The sequence below is a fragment of the Phascolarctos cinereus genome, unplaced genomic scaffold (assembly GCF_003287225.1).
Source record: "Phascolarctos cinereus isolate Bilbo 61053 unplaced genomic scaffold, phaCin_HiC Scaffold_4;HRSCAF=312, whole genome shotgun sequence".
Taxonomy (NCBI): Eukaryota; Metazoa; Chordata; class Mammalia; order Diprotodontia; family Phascolarctidae; genus Phascolarctos; species Phascolarctos cinereus.
Window position 1 is genome coordinate 702,892,994 of NW_027555847.1, and position 20,768 is coordinate 702,913,761.

Sequence of the window (20,768 nt, forward strand, 5' to 3'; positions counted from 1 at the left end):
GGAAATTAAAGGCCAGAGAAGTTTGATTTACCAGGTACTAAGAACAGAGTCAAATTTCAAACCTAGGGCCTCTGATTCCAAATTCAGTGGTCTTTCTGCTAAAACACACTCTATAACACTTTTTACAAATGATGTCCTCTTTTTTTTTTAATTTTCTGAAGCCTTATAGTGAAGAACCCACCATGCCCCAAAATAGCCCTCCTATTATTGGACAGTTCCATTTGTGTGGCTGTATTTTCTTTATATTATTCCTAAATGTGGCTCTCTGACTTCCCACCTATTTCAGGTTCTACCCTCTTTGGGAAAGCAAGTGATCTCCCTCTTCCACTTAATGGTCCTTCAGACATTTCACTGGTTCATAGAATTAGAGGTGAAAGGGACCTTAGAGGTAATACAGCCCAACCCCCTCATTTTACACATGAAGAAACAGGCTCAGGAAGATGAAGTGGTGAGCAAAATGAGCAGATGGGGCAGCCTAAGCCTTCTTCCTCCAACACCTATCTTGTATGTACAGAGTTGTTTGCATGTTGTCTCCCCCATTCTATTGTGAGCTCTTGCAGGAAACTGTTCTTTGCTCCCCCAGAACAGTGTCTGGCACAGAGCAAGTACTTAGTGAAAGCTCAGGAACTTAACTCTAACTCCACCATATCTTGCCTTCAATCTGTCAAGCAAAGGACAGAAATCCAATGATGCTGACCTCAAGACACTCCATCTCTCAGCTCTGGGTATTCCCTCTGGCTGTCTCCCATGCCTGGAACGCTCTCCCTCCTCCACACTTACTACTGACCTTCCTGGCTTCCTTTAAGTCCCTACTAAAATCCCACCTCCTACAGGAAGCCTTCCCCAACCCCTGTTAATTCCAGTGCTTTTCCTCTGTTCATTATTTCCTAGTCATCCTGTATATAGCTTTCTTTGTGTATATTTGCTTTCATGTTGCCCCTCCCCCATTAGATAGTAAGCTCCTTGAGGACAGGGAGTGCCTTTTGCTCTTTTTGTATCCCCATTGCTTAGCACAATGCCTGGCACAGAGTAAGTGCTTAATAAATGTTGATTGATTGATTGGAAAAACTAGAATAATCAGCAGAGCAAGTATCTAGGCGCTGGGTGCTTTTGAAGCACTTGGCATTTATTAGGCATAAATTGACACACAAGAATATGGAAAGAGTACTTGGGGATATTTTTTTTTCCTTAGCAACATAGATGTAGACATAGCAAGAGCACACGCACAGCCATACACATGCTTACTCACAGTTTCCCACACTCAGACATTTTACCCTGTTCTCTTCATTAGGGTCAATTTAAAAAAAATACAAGAAAAGTACTGTGAAAAGGGGAAAAAAACAACCAACTTAGATTCGAGTATCAATAAAATAAAAAGCTCTTAACCAGTAGATACACTGGTTTTATTACCTGTTATTACTTAATTAGAATTCCTATTTATAAATAAATAGTACCAGTAAAATATTACATCTGAAGAACCCTGCAATAGTTTTACTTACAAACTTTTTTTTTTTTACCATTTTATGCTCTTTAAAAAAAATTCCCCCACACACCCCCACACACCCCACCACCACCCAACACAGTTTGTTTCCTTTTGGCATTACTGTGGTTTCTTTGGAAAGAAAGAATTTGAAAAGAAGAGTGTCTTGTAAAGTCATCCTCCATTTCTGCAGGCAGGGTCAGTGGGTTGAAGGGGATGAGATAGAGGCAGAAGTCTCAACTGATTTGTTTTTTGGTCAGTGGGTGCATGTAGTTCGGCTTTTCTGTCTCTTCCATCAACTCCTGAGCTGGGGGTCCTCTTATCATCAGAGTTCTGCCCAAATAGAAACCCACCACTTTCCATTTTTTTCCCAAAGCAACACATTTCCCATCAGCCCACATTTCCACATGGATGGACAATGAAGGGAGAGAGCAGGAAAGAAGACAGGGTCTTTTGAAAGAAACACTGCCAGGCCTAGACAGGAATAGCTTTCTTAGTCCTGTTGGCAAGTCAAAAGAGATTGTCATGTTTACTATAAAGATCAAAGACAAAGAGGAGCTAGGTTGTGTTAGATATTTGCAGAAACATCACATGTCAGAGGTAGGTACCTAACTTTCTTAGTCCAGGGGAATGTGGGTCTTTTGTGGGGACATGGAGGAAAAAGCAAGAGATGATTGGAAAAAAAAAAACCCATACATAAGTACACTTTGGAACACAACCTGGCTAGGTCTCCCCACCAAAAGGGACCAGGTCCCTTTCAGAGAATAGAAAGAAAAAAATATATTATTATTTATTATATAACAATGTTAACATTAACACCAAGGGACCAGGTCTAGGAAACAAATATCCAATGCACTGGGATGTAGCACTCTGTGATAAGAGAAGACAGTCAGCAGGAGATAGGGAGAATGTCTGAAGACTGGAAGGGAGACACTAGAATGTAAGCTCTCTGAGGGCAGGAACTGTTTCTTTTCTTTCCTTTCCTTTCTTTTTTTGTCTGTCTCTGTATCACCAGCACCTAGCACAGTGCCTTGCACATAGTAGGCACTTTGTAAAGGTTTCTTAGCTTCATTTGTTGAATATGTTTTGAGCAAAGTCGTACCAAGGACAAGCACCATAAACAGTGCTTGGGGAAAGTGGAAAGAAAGGCCAACATCAGTTACCAAGAGCTGGGGGGGAGGGGGAGACAAAGACCCTGAAACACTGACATGAAGTGAGGCCACTGCTGTGAGGATGATGAAGGTCTCCAGGGAACAAAGGAAAATGGGGAGGAGCTCACTGAAGTCTCAAATCGGGATTATTTCATTAGCTGTATTGGTATCCTCAGCTCCTAACACAGTGCCTGGTACATAGTAGGCACGTTAAATGTTGTCTCCCCCATTAGAATGCGAGTTTCTTGAGGTCAGGGGTTGTTTTTGCCTTTCTTTGCATCCTCAGCAATTAACACAGTGCCTGGCCCATTGTAAGCACTTAATAAATGGTTGTTGACTTGATGTGTCGATTGGTTGACTGAAAAAGCTGTCTATGCCCTCTAAATCGGGGCACCCTGGGGCCAAGCCCTGGTTGGCCTACACTAGTTACAACTCTGGTGTTGAGATGCAGAAACACAGCTCAGGCCTCAGGGTAGACGCAGAAGATGGATTTGGAAGGTGACAGGAGAGGGAACCACGGAGCAGGTTTGCTTTTTTGGTGGGGTTGGGTTTTTTCTTTTTTTTGAGTTTTTGAAACAAAAGAAAGAAGTCACATTTTTTGAATTGTGGTTTCAAATCAGCGTCCAGCTGGCGCAAGGGCCCAGTTTGAGGAAATCTTGCCAAAGGGGGTTTTCTGTCTCTCATCCTCCCTCTTCTTTTCATGTCTGCTGTCATAGTCCTTTGCTCAGTCTTAGCTGTTCTCACTCCACTCTGGCACCATGCCCACCCCATGGACAGAGTGGTACTGATGAGGAGAGAGGGTTCGAGGTACCCCGTGGGAGTACAGGAATTCAGCAGGCTGTATGCTGCCGGGAGACTGGAGGCCAGTCTGCGGCCCACACTGCCGAACCACAGGCTGGTGGGAGACGGATGTCTGGTGCTGAAACATGCTCTCCCCAAGCTGGGGGGAGCTGTGATTGGCCACCCCAGCCAAACGGGGCACCAACGGCCCCGAAGTGAAGTGGGCCGAGAAATGCTGGTAGGGGAGTCTATCCACAGACTGCATGGCCGTCACTGTACAGCTGCTGTATGAAGGCATGGCAGGCCACGTATTACAGCTAATGTCTTCCAGGCTGGGCACAGAGTCTGTGGGGGGAGCAGAGCTGGCATACATGCAGGCTTGGCGCTGGGCAGACTCAGTCCTGTAGGAGGGATTCAGCCCCTGCTGCTGTGAGTAACTGGACCGATAGAAGGGATCCTCTTCAGTGGGGGAGGTCTCCATGTAGGGCTTCTTGTAGGGATGCTCAGTGGTGGAACATTCCTCATCTGCTAAAAAACAAGAAAGTGAATACCCCAAGGCCCACGAGCAGAGCAAAGGATAGTAAGAGAAAGCTGGCAATGATGGCCTCAGTATGAGCTGGAGGAGGGGTAAGCAAAAGTGTTCAGTGTTGGTGACTGCTAATGACAGGAGCACAGGCTTCTATCAGGAACAGACCTCAGGAGTCAATCCAGTCTAACTTGCTCATTTTATAGAAGAGGATGAAACCCAGAAGGCTCAAGTGATTTAATGCACAAGGACCCACAGGTTGCAGAGCCATGATTTTAAGAGAAGTTCATTGGTTTGTTAGGAAATTTGGCTTCTAATCCTCATCTGTTGTCACACTGGCCATTCCCACCGCATTACGTGTGACCTGGAAAAGGTCAAGTGCACAGGCCATAGGATTTAGAGATCACCTAGTCCAAACCTCTCATTTTACAGATGTGGAAACTGAGACCTAAAAAGATGAGTTAATAAGATCACAGGATTTAGATCTGGAAAAGTCCCTTAGATGTTATCTAGTCCACTTTTACAGATGAGGAAACAGTCCCAAAGTGATTTGCCTAAGGTCACTCAAACCCTAACACATTAGATTTAGAACTAGAAGGGACCTCGGAGCTATAGATGAAGAGGCTGAGGCACAAAGCTGAGCTCACATGATAGATTAGCCACAAAAGTGAGTTAGAACCCGTTTCCTAAAAAAAACAGTTCAGTATTTTGTTTTCTGTTTGTCTGCTTGTTTTTCCATTTTTCTGCTTTGGAGTTAGAAGCTATCAATGCATCACCAAGCATTTACAGAGCACCCAAGGTATTCCAGGCCCTGAAACAGGCAACAGGTATGCAAAAATAAAAGCAACATTACTATAATAAGATGTAGAGTAGGAAGGAGCCTAGAAGGACCATCTAGCCCCACCCTTCCATTTGACAGATAAGGAAACAGAAGCCTTGCCGGGTATTTACAACTCTGCACCATCTGGCTCCATCCTACCTTTCCAGTCTTCTTACACCTTGACCTCCCTCCACACCCTTTGGAGTCCAGCTTTCTCAGCCTGTCTTCTGATCCTCACTCATGGCTCCATCTCTCAGGTCCATGATTTTGAGTTCCATTCGATGCCCTTCCCCGAACTCTGTCTTCAGAAGCCCTGGCTTTCAACACTGCCAGCTCAAGTACTACCTTGAATCAAAAGATCTTTCCTGGTGCCTCCAGCTGCTAGTACCTTCTCCTCAGAGATTACATAGTACTTACTTTATATATATTTTGCATATGTTATAATTCAGTCATTCCAGTTGTCCGACTCTTCATGACCCCATTTGGGGTTTTCTTGGCAAAGGTACTGGAGTGGTTTGCCATTTCCTTCTCCAGCTGATTTTTTAGATGAGGAAACTGAGGCAAACAGGGTTAAGTGACTTGCCCAGGGACACACAGCTACTAAGTGTCTGAGGCCAGATTTGAATTCCAAGTCCAGTGTTCTATCCATGGCACCATCTAGGTTTCTTTTTCTTGTAAATACCCACTGATATACATAGTTTCCCCATTAAAGTATAAACTTCTTGAGGGCAGGAATAGGTTTTATATATATATAAAGGGGAGGGGAGGGGAAGAAAAGAGAGGGGAGGGGAGGGGAGGAGGGAGGAGAGGGGAGAGAAATAAGGAGAGGAGAGGGGAGATGATAAGATCCATAGCTTTGAATTTTTCCATTGCTGGTTGAGTTACAACCATCAAATTTTTCCATTTAACCAGGGCGTTTCCTCTTTTCGATAATAGAAAATACAGCTGCAGGGCACCCTTGGCAAGGAGGGGGGGAAATTACTACTTCAGAGTTTCTGATCCCCTTCCAAATTTGCTGCAAGTTAAGAAAGAAAAATAAGAAAGAGGCCAGCACACATTTTGGGAAAATTGTAAAATTATCAATTCCTGTCTTTAATTCCTCAGAGATCTGATTGTGAACCTTAGCAGAACGAAATGTGAGCTCTCTGATTCAAACTGGCCATTGACCATCTCAGATCCCATCTAGCTAAAGCAAGAATAGGAACTTCAGTCCCTGGAAAAAATTTGGGGTACAATCTATGGAGACTTATTTTCATTGTTGGCTTATGATATACATCACAGGAAGAGACTAGATTCATCTGAAGGGATCTATAGCCAATCCCATATCCAACACTTGACATCTATGCAACCATAGGCAAGTCTCTTAACCTTTTTCTGTGCCTCAGTTTTCCCATCTGTAAAGAGGAGATACTAAGGACACCTCTCACAGGGTTGTCACAAAGATTGAATGTCATTGTGCAGATAAAGCACTTACTTTGCAAAACATGAGTATATATAAATTTAACATATTATTAAAATTATTCAAATAAGTTCCTTTTTTTCATAGAGGGTGGGAAACTAGGGGGATGGGGCTAGTTCTAGTTATCTTCTGGTTAGCTAAGAGTAATTATGATCACTATTTTTCAAAGAATATTAATAAAACAGATGACTGATGAAGACAATATGGAATGGGAACTGAATCTTTCTTCGAAGAATCAGAAGTCACTCCAGGACCAGACCCAAAAGTGCCTCAGACTCATCATTATAAAGACCAATTTTCATTTTATAGTATTGAAAAAAAATGGATCCTTTTGGACTCTAAATAGAAATCCTAAAACATAGAACGTTAATGTTGGAAAAGAGTTTAGAATCTAGAGTGTTTGAACTAAAAGAGTCTTAGAACAGAGAATGTGAGAGCTGGGAAGTGTCTTAAAAGAGAGAGTGTCAGAACTAGAAAGGGCCTTAGAACATGAGACTTCAGAGTTGGGAAGGGCCTTAGAACAGGGAATGTCAGAACTGGGAGGGCCCTTAGATTACAGAATATCTGAGATGAGAGCAACAGAATCACAGGGTTGGAAGGGGCCTCAAAGGTTACATGGTACCACTATTTCTTAACTGGATTACCCTCTCCAGCATCTCCAATAAATAGTTCTCCAACCTCCACTTGACAGTAAACTCATTACCTCTCAAGACAGGCCATCTCCCTTTTGGATGGCTCAAAATTGTTAGGAAGTTTATCCTCACCACATCCTCCATTAAAAGCTGAAGGACCCTATGAGTACAGACTTTCTGAGCTGAACAGGGCAGAATTTCAGACTTGGAACCTCACCCTTCCCCCCTCATTTTTCCAACTGAGGAAACTGAGGTCTAGAAAAGAACCATGATATCTTAGACCAAATAGTTATTTAGTAACAGGACTGACTGAAGCCCAGGCCTGATTCCCAGTATCTCACCCTTTGTACTCTAGCACTACTTATGCTGGATGGAATATACCCTGGGATTTTGGAATCCGGGAGGGAGAAGGAGCAACAGCCAATTAGGAAACCTCAACCCAGTGGCCCTGAAGGTCAGGTTGATTGAGAGCAGTCATATTGGTAGGTGAGATATAGTGGATAGACCACCGGACTTGGAATCTAGAAGATCTGGATTCCAATCCTGCCTCAGACACCTCACTGTGGGACCCTTGGCAAGTCATGTTAGAGATAGAGAAACCAAGGCAAAAGGGGTAAAATGACTTGCCTGGGTCACACTGCTAGTAAGTGTCTGAAGCCAGATTTGAACTCAGAAAGATGAGTCTTCTTGACTTCAGGCTCAGAGCTCTATTTACTTCTCCACCTTGCTGCCCTATCTGACACATAGCAGCTACTTAATAAATGCTAGTGGACTGACTGAAGTATCATTACCCCCATTTTGTAGAAGAGGAAAATAAGGCTGAAAGGTTAAATAACTCACCCAGGGTCACACAGCCCATTAAGCTCTATGTCAGCAGCTAGGTAGGGCAATAAGTAGAGCATCAGGTGTAGAGTGTGAAGACTTGAGTTCAAATCGAGCCTCAGATACTTCCTAGTTGTATGACCCTGGGTAAGTCACTCAACCTCCATTTGCCTTAGTTTCCTCATCTGTCAACTGTGTATAATAATAGCACCCACCTCTAGGGATTGTGAGAATCAAATGAGATCATGATTATTAAGTGCTTAGCACCTGCCTGGCACATAGTAGGTGCTATATACATGTTAGTTGCTGCTGTTGCTGTTATTATTATTATAGCCTTGACAACCCTGGGAGGCAGGTGCCATAGATATTATCATCTGAATTTTACAGAGATAGAAACTGAGACTCACAGATCAACCCAAAATCACACAGTTAGTAAACTGCAGTCCTAGGCAAGTGGTTTCATTTTGGATGCAGGGCTGCAGTGATGCAATGGAAAGGATACTGGGAAGTAAAGGATTCTAGGATATAAAAATAGACATCGATGAAATTAAAAAAAATAATAATTGGCATGTTCCTAATGCTTTAAGGTTTAGAGAACACTTTACATACATTACTGTTTTGGGGGGTCCTCTGAGATAGATGTTATTGTCTTTCAGGCTTTCAGGCTCAGAGAAGTTGCTTCACTTGAGATTGAAACCCAATTCTCCTTGACTCCAAGTCATGGTACCATAGGATTATAGATTTAGGGCCATCAAGTCCCATACTTTCATTTTACAGCTGAGGAAACTGAGTCTGACAGAGGTTAAGTGACTTTATTACATCACACAGCTAGTAAGTATCTGTGGCAAGATTGGAATCCAGGTCTATCCAATGTATCACCATGCTGAGAGGCAACAGACAAATGGAAGATTGAATTCCAGCCCCTTCACCCTACCTCATCCCTGGTTCTCCTTTTAAAAGCAAAATCAGTGGCAGGCTCCTCACTGTGCACTCCGATGCTTTCAGTGAAATCCTGCCTGCTGGCTGCCATTGTTTGATTCCTTAGGTGGGGGGAGAAATCAAAACAAGGACAGAGCGGCTCGAACTCCCAGTGGCCAGTAGAGGAGCCCAGTGGGGGTCTCTCCCCGGCCCTGGCCCTGCCTCCTTGCTTCATGACATTGATAAAAGACTTTTCCCCGGCTGACTCAATCCACTGGGAGACAGATAGGCAGGAGACAGTAGAGTCCAAACACAAGGGCTCCATCCACCCCTCTGGCCAGGTCTGGCCCTTTCCCATCACAGGGGCCCCAGCTCAGGAGCTCACTGGCAAAGAGATAGTTGTCTCCTCAGCAACAATGAGGGGAAATGAGATAATGGAGATGGGGGGGGAGGAGAGGGGAAACCACCCAGGGAGACATCACTTAACGGGGGTTCCAAACTGGAAGGAAATTTCTGCCGATTCCTTATCACCTTACAATGCGGAGGGCCGTGATGAATGGTCTGCAGTTGTCTGGATGCAGAAGAGTTGGAGATGGGTTGGAATGCTGCCTGTCACTTCTCTGGGACAGGCAAGCCAGCAGGGTGAGAAAGGCAGAGATTTCTGTAAAGGTTAAGGCAGTTGCACAGGCGTGGAGTCTGAGATGCACTGCCATGGGGCTGTCCAGCCACTATGGCAGTGGCCTCCATCAGCCAGCCTTTGCCCTCTCACCTCTATCACAGAATCTTAGATACAAAATGGGAAGGAATCATTGGGTCCCTTGCTTTTACAGATGAGGAAACAGAGGAACAGAAAGGCAAAGCGCCTTGCCCAAGATCACAGGGTCATAGTTTTAGAGCTGAAAAGGACTTCAGAGGTTATCAATCCAATTTCCTCCTTTTACAGGTGAGGAAGCTGAGGCAAAGAGGTTAAATAACTTACCGAAAGCCACACAGGTAGTAAGAAGAGGAGGCCAAGACTCCGATTAGAAATTTATACAGCTGGCTCTCTCAAGCCAGTCTGAGTTGGTTCCAAGACTCTGAGTTGTAACACTTGCCAATTTCCAAAGTATAAATGCTTATAGTGAAATTTAACAATCGGCTCTCTCGAGCCAGTCTGAGTTGACTCTGTAAACCTAACAATCTTTCTCCTACCTGCCTCTCTTTTCACTAGCCAAAATCATGATACAGTAGAAAGACCTTGAGATTTGAGGTCACAGGAACTGAATTTCATTCCCAGTTCAGCCTCTAATTAATTAGTTGCATGACTCTGAGCAAATCACTTAGACTCTCTGACCCTCAGATTCCTTTGGATAAAAATGAGAGGCTTTTGCTGAGAGAACCTCAAAGGTATGCTCCAGCTCAAGGTCTGTGATCCTTTTAATAGGGGCTTTTAAACTGAATCTTGGAAAAATCTGTCCTAGCTTAATAAGGACAGTAACTTCATAACATTAAGTTTGCATTCACCATTAGGTATTCCAAGATTTCCAAATGCATTTGGAAAAATTTATTTACATGCATGTTACTGTAAATATTTAATCTATAAAGAGCATGGATTTCTTTTTTAAATTCTTCCTCCCCCGCCTTTGGGTCTGGTATTAATTTAATCGACAGTGTTTTATAATTCAAACCTTGTGAGTCTTTGTTGGGGCCCCCAGAGAGCCCTATCTCCAGTCCCGAGTCTGGATGGGCCAAATAGGGTCTGGAACTCCAAAAGGAGGGCTCCATGGCCACTAAGCAGAGGACATAAAAGATGGCGCACTTAAAATGGGTCCTCTGCTGCTGTCTTGGAAGGACCCTTTTATCGGGCTCATCTGCTGGGAGAAAGCCCTTCCAGCTCGGCTCTGTAGAGCAACCCCACCAGTCGCTCAAAAAGGAGATTCAGAAATGTTTGTGTACATGTGTCAGGAGTAGATATGCTGGGAACTTTGCCAGAGAGCCCTTTTAAGTGATATCGTTCAGGCTTTTGAAGCTTGGATCTTTGAAATGAGCATCAGGTAAACTGGGAAACTCTGGGAACAAGGCCTTGATCTGAGGGGAGCCCAGACCCAGAACAAACTGCAGACAAACCTGGCTTTCCAAGGTGAGGGTGGAGGGTGCAAGAAACACATGGATTTCTCTAGAATCCGGATTCTAAGAGGAAGATCACATGATCACACTTTAAAAACTAAAGTCACTTGTTAAGAAGTCGGGCAAAAAAAAAAAACCAAAACACGAAAACAACCAGCAGGGATTTGGGAGGCAGTGTGTGCTTCTCACATGGATGGGGAAATGCCTCACTTTGACTATAGAGATAGTGAAGGCAAGTAAGAGCGGAGCATACCCTGGATCTGCAGTCAGGGGACCTGAGTTCTATTTCTATCTCTGTTACCTAATATAGGCAGCTTGATGCTCAATGGGTGGAACACTGGTCCTGGAGTCAGGAAGACCAGGGTTCAAATCCAGCCTCAGACACTCAGTGGTGTGACCCTGTGTGACCCCACACAAGTCACTTAAGCTCCGTTTGCCTTAGTCTGTTAGAGAAGGAAATGCCAAACCACTCCAGACACTGGATAGTATGATTCGTGGGGTCACAAAGAGTTGGGCATGACTGAATGCCTGACCAGCATTACCTACTATCTGCTACTAGAATGTAAGCTACTTGAGGACAGGGATCATTTATTAGGCTGCATTTCTATTCCCAGCACTGAATACACACTAGACAATTGCTAATATCGTGTTCAATTGGATTGGAAGCAGGAGTGTGCTGGTAAATGTTTAACAACCAGATCTCCAGGGAGAAAAAAAACCATGCATGATACACTTTAAAGTGAATCTCCGTTCTTAATGTTTTCTCCATCACTTCCTTCAAGTCTAGACAATCAAGAAAACAATAAATCAAGCCCTCATATGTAGCATTTGCCTGATTCCGTGACATAAATGTTGAGCTGAAAATTTAACAATTGACTCTCTGGAGTCACCTTGAGCTGGCTCCAGCACACCCCTGATCGGATATCATTTATCCGGCCCAGGTCTTCCAACTAGAGCTACCTCTTAAGAGCTTTGCCTTCTATCTTTGTAACTGCCCATATGGTGGGCACTTAATAAATGCTGATTGGTGATGGCTTAAGTGATTTTCCCATGGTCACCCAGACAGGAAGAGTCTGAAGGAGGATTTGAACCCAGATTCTCTTGACTCCAATCCAGCCCACTCTACCAGCCTGGAGAAGCTTTATGGGAGAGAACCTATACACCAGCTCTTTATTCCTGGGCCTGACTTCCTGGGTGAAATCTGATATCCCCATGACTCATAATAATATTAAGAACAAGCTAGCATTTATGTAGTACGGCAAGGTTTGAAAAGTCCTATTATCTCATCTGACACGCAAGACAAACCTGCAATCCTATAGGTGTTATTAAAAATGTGGCTAGGGAACCTCAGAGAGGGTAAATGATATGCCCATGGTTACACAGCTAATAAATGTTAGAGGTGTTACTAGGGCTCCTGAGACCAAGTCCAGAATGCCATACCACACAAAACAGCCATGTCATCTAAATGAGTTTCAGTCCCCACAAAACTGTAGCAGCTTTTCATAGACAATGTAGCATAACGGGAAGAGCCCTGGAATAGGAGAAGAGGCACAGGATGGGGGTTCTAGCTAGGTTCTAGCTCAGCTATTCTCTGATCTCAGATAATTCCCCTGGGCCTCAGTTTCCTCCCTTGGAAAATAGATTCAATGACCTCTCTAAAATCAGTTTTCCAGATAGCACTTTAGTAACCAGATGCCTTTATATTCATTTCTTTTTTTTTTCTTTACTATCCTCAGTACAGTGCTGGCACACAGCAGGTGTTTAATAAATGCTTGTTGATTGCCAAAAACCTCATCTAACCTCTTTGCTGTCTGGGTAACTCAAAAATCTATCCCAAACACTCCAATGTGGATGAGGAAAGAAACACTGAACTAGGAAGGGGTATGGAGCATCATGGGATAAGCTGGAAGCAGGAAGGCAGAGAAGACAGGGGCAAGGCGATGGGGAGGAAGGAGAATAGGGAGAGAAGGCTTACCTTTTCTCTTGGTGCAGTGATAAATCTGGCCATGCTCCTGGGACAGCGGGTATGGGTTAGGAGGGGGTAGCAGGTCCTGGGAGGTACTGGAGACGCCATTCTCACACTGGTATTGGGACCCCAAGTTGGAAGAGGCTGAGAGAACTCTGGCCTCCCCACTGAAGGGGCTATGGTTGGCAGTGACCTTCTGTCTCACCGTACTCCTGGGAACCACTGGGTACTCTTTACTGGAAAACACAGGTGTTTAAAAATATTGGGTTCACTTTAAAAATAGATTTTGCTCTTTGGTCTAGAAAATATAAATATATTGTATATAATTGCTATAGATATAAAATGTAAATATTGAAAATATGAAAAAAATTAAAATGACTCAGACAGTTCCAGCCTTACAGCCTAGATCCTCCTCCTTCTTCCCAACTGAACGCTATGTGCATAATGTATTGTGGAGAGGAGTGTAGGACACGTTATTTGTCCTTTGGGGCAATGTCTCGACTCATGGGCCAACTGGATTTAAGTGAGGCAAAGTTGTACAAAGTCAGCCTCACTTTCTCTTCCAGAGTCATTGAAGTCCATTGGCAAGACAAAGGTGAAGGTGACTGGTGACGGCCTAGGATGCAATGGATTACCTTGGCATCTTCCATATCTGACCAAGCTGTTAAGTGCTCCATGGCACCCACTTCAGCTGCCTTCAAGGCCATTGGAAGAAATTGTTCTTACACACCAGAGGAAGTCTTCCCATACTTGGGTGTTCAGGGAGGGCTAGCACCTCTGGTATGAGGGTTGCTGAGCCCTTTTCAGGAATGCTCATCCACTTTTGGTGTCCATCTTCACACAACTCTCATCTATGGCACCAAGAAGGTGTAGTATGCACAGCAGCCACACCCGGTAAAACCTTCTCAGCCTACAGGTTAACCCAGGTTGAGGGTAGCCAAAGGGCCTCAAACCCATCAGTGAGTTGGGGAGGGGGGAGGTGTCTACTCACAGACACAAAGGTGGCTGATTCAGCTTTCTACCAGGCACAAGAAGTCCTGAGTTCAAATCTGGCCTCAGACACTTACTAGCTATGTGACCCTGGGCAAGTCATTTAACCCTCTCTTCCTCAGATTCCTCATCTGTAAAAAGAGCTGGAGAAAGAAATGGTAAACCACTCAAGTATCTTTGCCAAGAAAATCTCAAATGGGGTCACAGAGAGTCAGGCATGACTTAACAACAATAACAAAATTGGGATAATAATATCATCTATCTCCCAGTCTTGTGAGGAACAAGAGATTGGAGGGTGGAAAGAGCTTTGCAAACCCACCTAAGTTCTAGCTATTGTCAGTGTCTCCTTCATCAGTCCATAGTTGTTTGCAATGTTGCATGAGCTCCTTGAGGGCATGGACTGTTTGTTTGCTTTTTCTTTCCTTTTTATCACCAGGAACTAGCATAGTGCCTGATATCCAGTGGCCTCTCAAATGTTTCTCCACTTGGAGACTTGCCCTGGCTGCTGAATAATTACTGTCATTTCCCACCACTTCTCAGGTGAAGGAATTCCATGCCTTAATACATAAAATCAGAATCTCTAAGGTACCTTCCAGCTCTAACAGACTAATGCCATCATTTTACAGATGGGGATGCTGAGGCCCAGAAAAGGGCAGTGACTTGTTCAGGGCCACCCAGGCCATTCCATGAAGAGAAAGGATCAGAACTTAGATCTCCCAACTCTCTATGTAAAGTAGAACAGCACTTGAGTTATTCTAAAATTATTTTTCTCAGATGTGGACAGGGGGAGGTACCAGATCTTACAGGGACTTTTTTGGGGGAAGGACCATGTCGCCCTGCCTATGCCCCTCAAACATTTATGGGCTTTATTCCTATAAGCTCCTAGCCTCTGCTGAAGCTACCTACAACATCCAGGGGCCCTGGATGTCCCCTGAGGCCCTCTGGTTCTAAGGATGGGGAAGGGGAGTTGAGGGGAGGGAAGAGCAGATAGGTTACTCTGACCTAGAAGGCCAAAAACAGGTCCCCATTGGCGGCTGAAGGAGAAGTTATCTCTCATGGAAGCTGCACACTTTTCCTCATCTACATCTGGCCAGGATGCTCTTCAGCCCGCTGCTGGATCCCCTTCCATGGAGCCAGCCTCCAAGATTTCAGAGGACCAGGAGGCAGAGGCTTCAGTTGTGCTGATACACTGAATTACCTTAAGCGAGTCATTTACCTTCTCTAAAATGCTCCCTTCCTTGGTTAAAACAGGGGGCTGGATTAGGTGTGATTAGGAGAGTTAAAAGAGTCTCCTAGCGCTGACATTCTCTCTTCCAAGGCCCTTTTCAACTGCTGATATTCCTTGTTCTAAGGCACCTCCCAGCTCTGACATTCCCAGTTCTAAGGTTCCTCCAAGCTCTGATATTCCCTGTTCTAAGGCGCCTCCCAGCTCTGACATTCCCAGTTCTAAGGCTCCTCCCAGCCCTGACATCTTCTGTTGTAAGGCTCTGCCCTGCCCTATTTAAAGGGCTCTGCCAGCTCTTCTATTCCCTGCTGGAATATCCTTTCCATTTTAACCCTATGCATTCTACCACCCTGTGATTAAAACCTAACCAACAATGACTCCAAAAAGAACTACCCCTTTAGGGCTAGAAGGTTTAATGGAATTAATTTTATTTAATGGGCTTCAGTCAGATGGGCCTCTGACTCCTACTCTGTATTTTTTTCCATTACACAGCTTGAAGTACAAACATGCACTTTCTCTGTCTCTCTCTCTCTCTCTCTCTCTCTCTCTCTCTCTCTCTCTCTCTCTCTCTCTCTCTCTCTCTCTCCCCCATTTCTCTCTCTCCTCTCTCTCTTTCTCTCTCTCTCCTCCTGTTTCATTCTGTTTTTCCTCTCTCTCTCCCTCTCTTTCTCTATTTCTCTCTGTCTCTGTCTCTCTGTCTGTCTCTGTTTCTGTCTCTGTCTGTCTCTCTGTCTCTCTCTCTCTCTGGACCCAATCAACCGAGATGGCAATTGTATTCGGCCTACTTAGTCACACACTACAGACTGTTGGCATTCCAGCAGAACTGATGGGGAATGGGGGTGGAGGCTTCCTTTTTTTTTAATATTGAGATGTTTATTTTTTTTAATTAAGGGAAAATGGCCTGAAAATGTTGGCTTCCAGATTTTACAAGGGACTATATCAGCAGGCTTCATAGAATTCTCGAAGCATAAAGCAACATTGCCAAGCTCCAAAATTATGTTCTGCAAAGCCCAAATCCTGTTTCTGATTATCAACATTCCCCTAAGCATAATGGCGATGGTTTAGAATAATCTCTCCATCCTTACACAGTACCTCTTTCCAAGGAGCTCCAAGAGCCTTTCCAGAACCACCTCATTCATTAAGCTTTTCACAACCTGGCCCCTTCTTATTTCTCTGAAACTCTTATCCTTTACTCTCTCCCACACCCTCAATGATCCAGCTACACTGGCATACTCCACTGCTAGAACCATCCTCTCTGTTCCATCAATTCTGTATAGATCTAGTATGAGCCTATTTATTTACCTGTTGCCCCCCTCTCCCACTGGGACGTGAGCTTCTTGAAGATAGGGACTGGTTTTTGCTTTTTTTTTTTTTTGGTAATGCCAAAGCTTAGCACAGTGCCTGGAACGTAGTAGGTGCTTCATAAATGTTTGTTGGTTGATTAACTTATCAGAGTTAAAATGTGAGATCTGTAATAACAACTTCAATTTATAGGTGTCAAAATGGGAGCAAGAGGATGTACGTGTCAGTGGAAAGCCTCTAGCTGAGACCTAGTCTACACGACACAAAACCGAGTGAAAATTGAGAGGTTCTTTTTTAAACAACAGAAGGGTAGGTTTTGCTTTGTTTTGTTTTCACAAAGGGTAGGACAAAGGTTATCTACACCAGACTAGTCCAGAGTGGGGGACCCAAAGCAGATTAAAATGTAATTGGGAAATGTTTAACAAAATCAATAAGAATATAATACAACCTAGATAATGTTAAGTTGTGTTTTCTAAGTCAACTTGTGGTCAGCAGGGATTAATTTCTATTTGTTTGATACCACTGTTCTGGCTAGGTAGCACGGAAATAGAGCTCCTGGCCTGGAGTCAGAAAGATTCATCTTCCTGAGCTCAAAATGGCCTCAGGCACTTACTAGCTGTGTGACCCAGAGCAAATCACTTGTCCTTATTTGCCTCAGTTTCCTCATCTGCAAAATGAGCTGGAAAAGGAAATAGCAAACCACTCTAGTATCTTTGCCAAGATAATCCCCAAAGGGGTCAGGAGGAGTCAGACATGACTAAACAACAATGATTGTTGATTGATTATTGACCATTGGTCAATACCATTTTTTGTAAGAAGGACCAAACACTTGTATTCCAAAACTTTGCAGTTATTCAAAGATATGGCCATAGAGAGGTGGATGGATTAGGTGGAAATTACAGCATCAAAGAATTTGAGAGTTGGAAAGGTCCTGAGTGGTCATCTAGTTCAATTCATCCGTATACAAGAGGAATCCTCACTATGACATATCTGCAAAGGTGGTTGTCAAGCCTCTGCTTGGAGACCTCCAAGAAGGGAAAACTGAAAACTTCTCAAGTTAGCTCATTCCATTTTGAGGCCAGCTACTTGGTAGGAAGGTGGGTTGGTTTTGTGTTTGTTTGGTTTCCCCTCTGACACTAAGCCTAAATCTTCCTCCTTGTAAATTCTACCCATTGTTCCTGGCTCTACCCTCTAGGACCAAGCAAGACAAATCTAACCTCCCTTTCACATCACAGCCCTTCAGAAAATTTAAGAGAACTCTCCTGTGCTCCCAAGTCTCCCCTTCCCCAGGCTAAAAATCTCCACTTGATCCTCCCTTGACTTGAAGCAGGGTTCTTCACCATCCTGGCTGTCCTCCTATGGACACAATTTCAAACAACTAGACAGAGAAGGAACATGGTATGGTGATTATAGCCTGTTGGGCATGTCGTCAAGACATAGGTTCAAATGACTTAAAATCCCTGAGACTCCGTTTTCTCATCTGTAACACAAGGCACCTATCCATTGGGGACGTCCTGGGACTTGGATCAACCAGCACTTATTATGCATCTTTTGTTTTTGTTGTTGTTCAGTCATTTCAATTGTGTCCTACTCTTCACGACCCAATTTAATGTCTTCTTGGCAAAGATACTTGAGCAGTTTGCCGTTTCCTTCTCTGATGAAGAAACTGAGGCAAATAGGGCTAAGTGACTTGCCCAGGGTCACAGGCTAGTAGTAAGCATGTGAGGCCAGATTTGAAATCAGAATGATAATTCTTCCTGACTCCAGGCCCAGCACTCTATCTACTGTGCCACCTAACTGCCCCCACTAAGAGCTAACTATGTGTCAGACATTGTGCCACAAGTAAGGATACAGATACAAAAATGAGACTATCCCTGCCCTCAAGAAACTCACATTATGACAGAAGAGATAATACCCTACCAGTACAGGTCTAATAAATACAAGATTTTTTTAAGGGAAAATGTGGGAATATCAGCAAAGGTTTTTTACAAGAGGTGGCACCTGAGTTGAGCATCAGAAGAAGCTCTGAATCCTAAGACGTGGAGTTAAGGAAGGAAGGGTGTTCCAGGCAAGGGGCACAGCCCATGCAAAGACTTAGAAAGAGGAGATGGGATGTCATTTTTCAAGTGAGATAACATAGACAAAGTACTATTGACAATGTGAGTTGTTACAGATGAATGAATTAAGTTGTACCAATAAAAGTGAAGATTGACTGGTTGGAGATCCCCAATCAACACAAAGCCCAATAATTGCTCTCACTGCTTTTGCCACATGCCAGTTGGGTTTCCCATCGCACTGACTTTGCACAATGCAGAGATTCAGCTCAGCCTAGGGGCCGAGAATCTAACTCCTGGCCCAGGCTCAAGCCCATAAGATACCCTCTGCTCACCTTGAGCAGGGCTTGTGGACTTGGCCCCCTTTCTGCATTCTGCCTTGCATGAGCGAGTCCAGTGAATGCTGCCATTGTTGCTAGGGTTCGAGGTCGTAAAACCTTACAAGGGAATATTGAAACCCCTGGCCCAACTGCCTGCTAACGAAGGGCCCGGCTTCACTATTTAGACTACAGTGCCTGAATTGGCCATTCACGGCAGCAGGTGGCAGGGCCCTGGCCAGTCTCCTCCTGGCAATTACCTTACCCGGTGCTTGGCAGGGTTTTCCAAACTAATAGAGAAGCCAGTTGGGGTGAACCAAGAGACCATAAAAATCCCATTCTAGCCAATCAAGTGAGTCCTCTCACTAGCCATTTATTCAGTAATTTTTAAGGGGAGGGGGAGCTGCCTCTAAGGGCCCTAGTGATCCTGTCCGTGTTATTAAGTTTCTGATGCATTAGGGAGGTTATTTTCTTCCAGCATGTATACCCAGCAGCTGGGGCTGGCAAAGGGAATCCCAAGTCAGGGATTTGGTCCCATGTAAATAATAAATAATCACAGAGGCCTTTATTTTCACAAAGTGATTTACAATTGGTTTTACTACTCAATCTTCACCAATAACCTGGGAAGATGGATTAACAGTCATTAAGATTTGTCTGCCCTACTTTGAGCAGTTAAGAAAACAGGAGTATAGGGAGATTATGTTAACTTCCCACAATCACGCAGCAAGGCCCCAAACTAGAATCTACAGCTGGAACTGGGATTCCTTGAGTGTAGCCTCCCCCATAGTATGATCCGCAGGGCACCCAGAGGCCACTCCCTGCTGTGTCCCCCACAGTCACCCTCAAATATCACTCCAGTGTCGGCCTTGGATTTCTTAGAATGTGTCACTTCTAGAAGGCAGAATTATGGAGCATCAGAACTGGGAAGTATCATCAAATGTTTGAGCTGGAAGAGGCCTAGTGATATCAGAACTGAGAAGGATATAGCCTCAGGATACAGAATGCCAGAGCTTAAAGAAATCAGACTTCAGAGTCAGGAAGAATTTTAAAACATGGAATATCAGAGCTTGGAGGAATCTTCAGGATGCAAGCAAATCTTAGAGCATGTATTGTCTGAGCTAGGATGCTCAGGAAATATCAGGATGCAAGGAAATCTTACAGCTGGGAGGGGCCTTAGAACAGAAAATGTCAGAGGTAGAAGGGCCTTACAACAGGGAATGTCAAAAGTGGAAGGGCCTTAGAACAGGGAATGTCAGAGGTGGAAGGGCCTTAGAACAGAAAATGTCAGAGGTAGAAGGGCCTTACAACAGGGAATGTCAAAAGTGGAAGGGCCTTAGAACAGGGAATGTCAGAGGTGGAAGGGCCTTAGAACAGGAAATGTCAGAGGTGGAAGGGGCCTTAGAAACCAAGGTCCTCATTTTTCGGAGTAGGATACAAGGACAAGAACAAAGAATACGCTTCCCAAGGCCAGCAATCTACGGACCAGTCACTTATCAAGTAGGTTTGCATTCCGCCACAGAAAATACTGTGACAGGAAGTCCCACTCTACCAAATGAGATCCATGTCAGTGATGACAGATTAGGTTAGGCTGAGGTACCCAGAGACACAAGTCTTGATCATTTCGACTATGGCTGTGATCTTAGGGCCATCCCTATAAAAAATATGTCCATCTGCCCAAAGGTATGAATTAGCTCTAAGGTTCTACCCGCGACTCTAGGCTCTGCAGCAAAGACAGATGAATGGACACATAATGCCAGCCTCTTATTAACCTAGTGTGCCATATCAAGCTACCTGGGCCTAAGTGAATGAACTTGCCCCAGCTGGGAAGAGACAGGGCCCTAAACACCATACTATCTCCTCTGTGGCTCAGACTTGCCACTACCCTAGGCACGCATCCCAGCTACAGGAATCAACTTGTGCTAAAGACATCTTCAACCCACCAAGCAAGAGTGGGGATGATGGGAGAACTGAGAAAGATCAGGCCACCTAACTGATAGGCTCTGATTTCCACAAGAGGAATCAACCAGGGAACCAACTTACTTCGAAATCCGGGTGTTCACAAGTCTTATGAGAGAGGTGGTGTACTACAGGGGTGGAATGAGGTATACACTGTTGGACAAGGCCAATGTGTAGAATTGCTTGGCTTAACTGTACTTCCTTGCTATGTTGTTTATTAGGAACAAGGAAGTGATACATTTTAAGAAGAATATATGCATATAT

The 20,768-nt window shown here is 44.3% G+C and overlaps 1 protein-coding gene across 2 annotated transcripts in view; it reads right to left on the minus strand.

Moving 5' to 3' along the window:
• Positions 1-1,092: 1,092 nt before the first annotated feature.
• Positions 1,093-20,768, minus strand: part of TBX5 (T-box transcription factor 5) — a 57,657-nt gene continuing 37,981 nt past the window's right edge. For both annotated transcript variants that reach the window (XM_021008019.2, XM_078154349.1), the window contains 2 exons: positions 12,670-12,896; positions 1,093-3,936 (listed from right to left, as the gene is read on the minus strand). In XM_021008019.2, the coding sequence (XP_020863678.1) occupies positions 3,362-3,936; positions 12,670-12,896 (802 nt within the window). In that variant the 3' untranslated portion in view covers positions 1,093-3,361. The remainder of the gene's footprint in view (positions 3,937-12,669; positions 12,897-20,768) is intronic.